The sequence below is a fragment of the Chaetura pelagica genome, unplaced genomic scaffold (assembly GCF_000747805.2).
Source record: "Chaetura pelagica isolate M959 unplaced genomic scaffold, ChaPel_1.0 scaffold1064, whole genome shotgun sequence".
NCBI lineage: Eukaryota > Metazoa > Chordata > Aves > Apodiformes > Apodidae > Chaetura > Chaetura pelagica.
In genome coordinates, this window is record NW_009953063.1 from 100,166 (window position 1) to 104,758 (window position 4,593).

Genomic DNA, 4,593 nt, shown 5'->3' on the forward strand with positions numbered 1-4,593 from the left:
GGGGTGGGAGCGGGACCCGGGTCCGAGCGGCACTCGCGGGGTTCAGTGTTCCGGGCGGTCTCAGCACCGCGGGGTCACGGGCGGCAGTTAAACACCCCTGTGGATCGGTCGGAGGGAGAAGGAAGGTGGAGGACAGAGCGTCACAACATCCTTGTTATTGTGATCACTGCAAACCAGATCAGCGTTATCTTCCAACCTTAATGGCTGGTTCTGGATGAGATCTGAGAGTCCTGAGCAGCTCAGTAAGCTTTGCAGAGCACGTTTTCATTTCTCCTCTAACACCGGCTGTTGTACACTTCATTTCCCGCTTAGTTAAGAAATTAACTGTAAAGCTAAAGCCAGCTGTTCTGTCCAGCCCTGTATATAGAGCCTGTTGCAAAGTTCTCAGCATCACTGAAGGACTCAGCATCTCATCATGGAGAAAACAATTAACTGCTGGTTTGGTTTTTATTTGTTTTGTGTTGTGTTTTTCCCCCCCCAGTGACTATCACAAGAAACAAAATGCCCTCAGAGCACTTCAAAAGAAAGCTCTGGACAAGAATCCTGATGAGTTCTACTTTAAAATGATACATGCTGAACTCAAGGTAAGAATCAAAATTGCCTTCAAGCAGGGTTATGTTACTCTTGAGTAACAATATTTTTTTCCTACCTTGTTTTATTTTTAATTTATGAATTAGTAATACATTAGCAGACTTGGTTTGGTGCCTGTAGAAGGCTTCAAAGAAAAAGAGGTGCAAAGGACAAAAAGGTTATTTTGCTTTTATCATTAGGTAGACTCTAGGTGGAGTGGTGTCTATCAGTGCTGTGTTCTGTCTGGTTTTAGGATGGAGTTCATATCATAAAGCAGCAGAAGGATGAAGTGACCCCTGAACAGGTGAAGCTGATGAGGACACAGGATATCAAGTATGTGGAAATGAAAAGGGTTGCAGAAGCCAAGGTAATACTTCACTTTTTTAATGCTTCCCAGTTTGCTCAGAATTGTTCTTTTTATTGTGGTTTGGTTTTGGCTACAGTATTTATGTTTAGTGAAATCTGATTTGTGTCATACTGGAATTTATAGATGGAAATGTCAGTGGAGCTCTGGCTGTAGAACCTAAAGGTATTTTGAATAATAAAAACTGTACTGTGCATTACTATAAAACATGACGATTTCTTATGTAAATTCCAGACATACAGGTACTCTTGCTTCTCATTTTTATGAAGAATTGAGCATTATTGTTACTGAAGTGGGTTGCAATGCAGAATTGAGCATTATTGTTACTGAAGTGGGTTGTTTGAATATGGTGGGCAATCAACAGAGATGGGACCCACCTCTGAAAATGTTTTATGGTCTAATGTTGATCAACATTCCATCACTGCAGAAAAATAAAAGAAAGTCAGCCATGACTTTTCCTTCATACTTCTGCTACTGATTTCATGGTAACCATTCCTACTTAGTCTGACATACTGATAACTTACTGTTTTGAAAATTGATTTGTACATACTTGGCTGCATAATACTGGAAATTACTGTTAACCCCTGCTGGAAAATGTTGTGAAGACATGGCATAAATATAGACCAGATATATTTTCAAAGATTAAACAGAAGAGTGTTCAGATGCTCAAGAAACAAACACGAATTTAGTCGAGGAAGACATTCTTTACCTCTTTATGGATGTTTGCAGAACAGATTAGTTTTCTTTCCCGTAGAAAATCGAGCGGCTGAAGTCGGAGCTCCATCTCCTGGATGCGGAGGGGAAGAGCCCAAATAAGCACGTGTTCTTTTTTGATACGAAAAAAGAAGGTAAGACTTTAAACAGGTTTTATCAAACTTGTTCTGTGATGTTTTACTGTCAGCTCGTTGAAATAGTATGGTGCTTTCTTTATGCTGTTAACATGAAATAAGATACATTTTTTTCAGGAGTAATAATTCAAGTGCTCTAGAAATCTCTTGATTACCAGATAAGACCTCAGTTCTGCTGGAGCTTCCATCACTGGCTGTGCTTAAGCCTCATGTTTGGAAGGTTTGCTGAGTATTAATCCAAGAAGTGCATGAGTTTATTCCTAAATTTCTTTATAGTTCAGGAGTTTGATATTGCAACTCACCTGGATACTGTTCCAGAGCTCGTTAGTAGAGTGTACAACCGACCAACCATCGCAACGCTGCAGAGAGAGACGCTGAGAGGAGCTACAGACCCTGCCCACTTAAAGGTACTTTGTGCTGCCCTTATTTGTATTATGGTTTTCTTAATGTTTTACAGCTTTTGTCTAATAAGCTCTAAAGAGGATTCATTGGACTGTTGTGGAGGAGAACAAAGTTGTTCTTTTGTCTTAGAATTTTTATTGGTGACACACAAGTGGATGTCACTTCCTGGCTTTCCTAATTTAAGGTATTTCAGGACCCTTCAGGATGAATTGCTTAAACAGTCAACTTTGATTTTAATCTTTTAGTATCACAGCAATTTGGTCCTAGAAGTAGCTACACTTGGCTTTAACACTGTAAATACCTCTTAATTAGTTTAGAGATAAATCGAGCAGTCCTATAAGCTTGAGTTGATGTAAGGTAAAAATAAAATTGTTTAAAATTGCTGATTGGTAAATTTGTAACCTGTTGTTTTCTGAATCAGATGTCAGATAATAAATACCCGGTGGTCCTTTTTTCTTGCCAGCTTTCTCAGTTTGGCTTGTCAGTAAAGCAGTTGAACAAGTTGTAGACTGACAAGTTTTCTCTAAATGTCTGAGTCATATTTTAAGCATGTTGGGATCTGTTCTCCTTAATTTAATTAGTTAAATCACACCTGCAGTAGTACCATTTTTGTGCTGGGAAAGCCATCCACTGTCAGTAGGTAAACGTGACTAAAGTTGCATTTTGGGAGGCCTCTCTGCAATTTCTAAGCACTTCAGAAATTGGTCTCTGGTATTTTTTTTATTATTATATTTCCCCCTCTAGATAAACTGAGTTTTCGTTACAGGGTTAAATGTTATCTTGTACTCAACATTGAAATTCAGAGGATTTAGAAAAATGAAATTCCAGCCACTTACCCAGCAACTATCTAGGTTAGAAGTTTGGTTTTGCATGCTTGTATTTAGGAGATTAAAACAAGCATAAAGAAATAAACCCTAACTAGAAAATCTCTAGTATGAGAATCAAGATACTGAAACTGTTCTTTGGGATCTAGCCACAGAACTGAAGCAGTGTTCTGTATTGATGATGATTTAAGAATGTAAAACATTTTTTAGGTCCAAGTCCCTCAGAATAGGTCAGCTACAGGCCATAGAACATTGTTCCTCTCTGTCTTAAAGATGCCTTTTTTTTCTCTCCAGAAATTAGCTCAGCAAAGGAAGAATCAGTATGACCTGCTGAAACAGCGCATCGAAAGAGAAAAGGCCATGTTTGTTGTTGCACAGAAAATTCAGACACGTAAAGATCTTTTGGTGAGGGATTTAGTTCTGGTTCTTTGAATATGTTTTGTTAAGGTCATGAGGTCTAATTTTGTATGTATTCATTTCTTTTCTAAGGTGTAAAGGGCAGACAGAAGTAGAATTCCCACCTAAAAAAGTGGAAAGTGACCATTTTTCACTAATGTCTTGTCAGTTCCAGATGGGAACTTTCTTACTTATACAAGAGTGGGCTATTTTTTCTTTTGCATGCCAGCAAATTTTTTTTTTTTCTCATTTTTTTCAGGACAAAACTCATAAAGTAAAGGTGAAGAAAGAGACAACAAGTGGTCCAGCTATTTACAAATTCAAGTTTCAGCGGAAACGTTAACCCTTCCTTTAAATAATTGTTACCATCTTTGCTTAGAAAGAGGATTCTCCTTATGAAGAAGGACTGATACCCTGTATCAGTTTGTTTTTTTCACTGCATCCTAGCACTTTGTTAAAATAAATTAGTGTGGGCCTGTGATAGCCATAAATATATTTTATCTAATTAATTGATTAATAAAGCAGAGAATTTGTTCTCTTGGTATTTACAATGGGAAGCCACAAGAGGTGCCTGAATGTCCTTGTAATATGCACCATAAACAATCCTTGAAAAGTCAAGGTCAGAATGAAGAGACTGGGAGATGCATTGCACAGCAGATGGACAGGAAAGCTGCTCTGGGATTGGACATGGCACTTCCAAAAGTGTGAGAGATTTCAGATCAACTTGTTTAGCGATCTCTTCAAGCAGGTTAAAGTTGAATTATCTTTCTAACCACTCCCCCCTCCATCTTTAATTTTCCCATTCTGCTTTATCTACACAAAATGATTTAACTTTAAAGCACGAGAGTTAGAGGCAACGCTAAAGGCACATGGGTAAATTCAGGCACTGTGCTCGCCAGGCTGTTCTGAAAGGGTGCTGGCAGCAGAAACTTGCTTCCAGTGTATGGAAAGAAGAAAAACCTTACCTTTCTAAATGATTTCTGTACCTGAGAAGCTGTTTGCGCCTTTTTTCTTTCTCCTGTCAGATGGTTAGAGCCCATGCCATGCCGAATTTCCAGTGTGCTTTCCAAGTGTGATCAGGGGTGATACTGAAATTCACATAGAGGGAGAGACAACACGAGAGCCAACTGTGGGACAAAAGTTTGTCCTCTGTTTATGTTACGTTTGTTGCAGCCTTGGTAGTTGGAAG

At 38.8% G+C, this 4,593-nt stretch overlaps 1 protein-coding gene across 1 annotated transcript in view; it reads left to right on the forward strand.

Moving 5' to 3' along the window:
- The window catches only part of UTP11L (UTP11-like, U3 small nucleolar ribonucleoprotein (yeast)), a 24,499-nt gene extending 20,752 nt beyond the window's left edge, over positions 1 to 3,747 (forward strand). The window contains exons 3-8 of the mRNA XM_009996693.1: positions 482 to 584; positions 824 to 937; positions 1,689 to 1,782; positions 2,059 to 2,189; positions 3,303 to 3,413; positions 3,664 to 3,747. Coding sequence (XP_009994995.1) covers positions 482 to 584; positions 824 to 937; positions 1,689 to 1,782; positions 2,059 to 2,189; positions 3,303 to 3,413; positions 3,664 to 3,747 — 637 coding nt within the window. The remainder of the gene's footprint in view (positions 1 to 481; positions 585 to 823; positions 938 to 1,688; positions 1,783 to 2,058; positions 2,190 to 3,302; positions 3,414 to 3,663) is intronic.
- Positions 3,748 to 4,593: the final 846 nt, after the last annotated feature.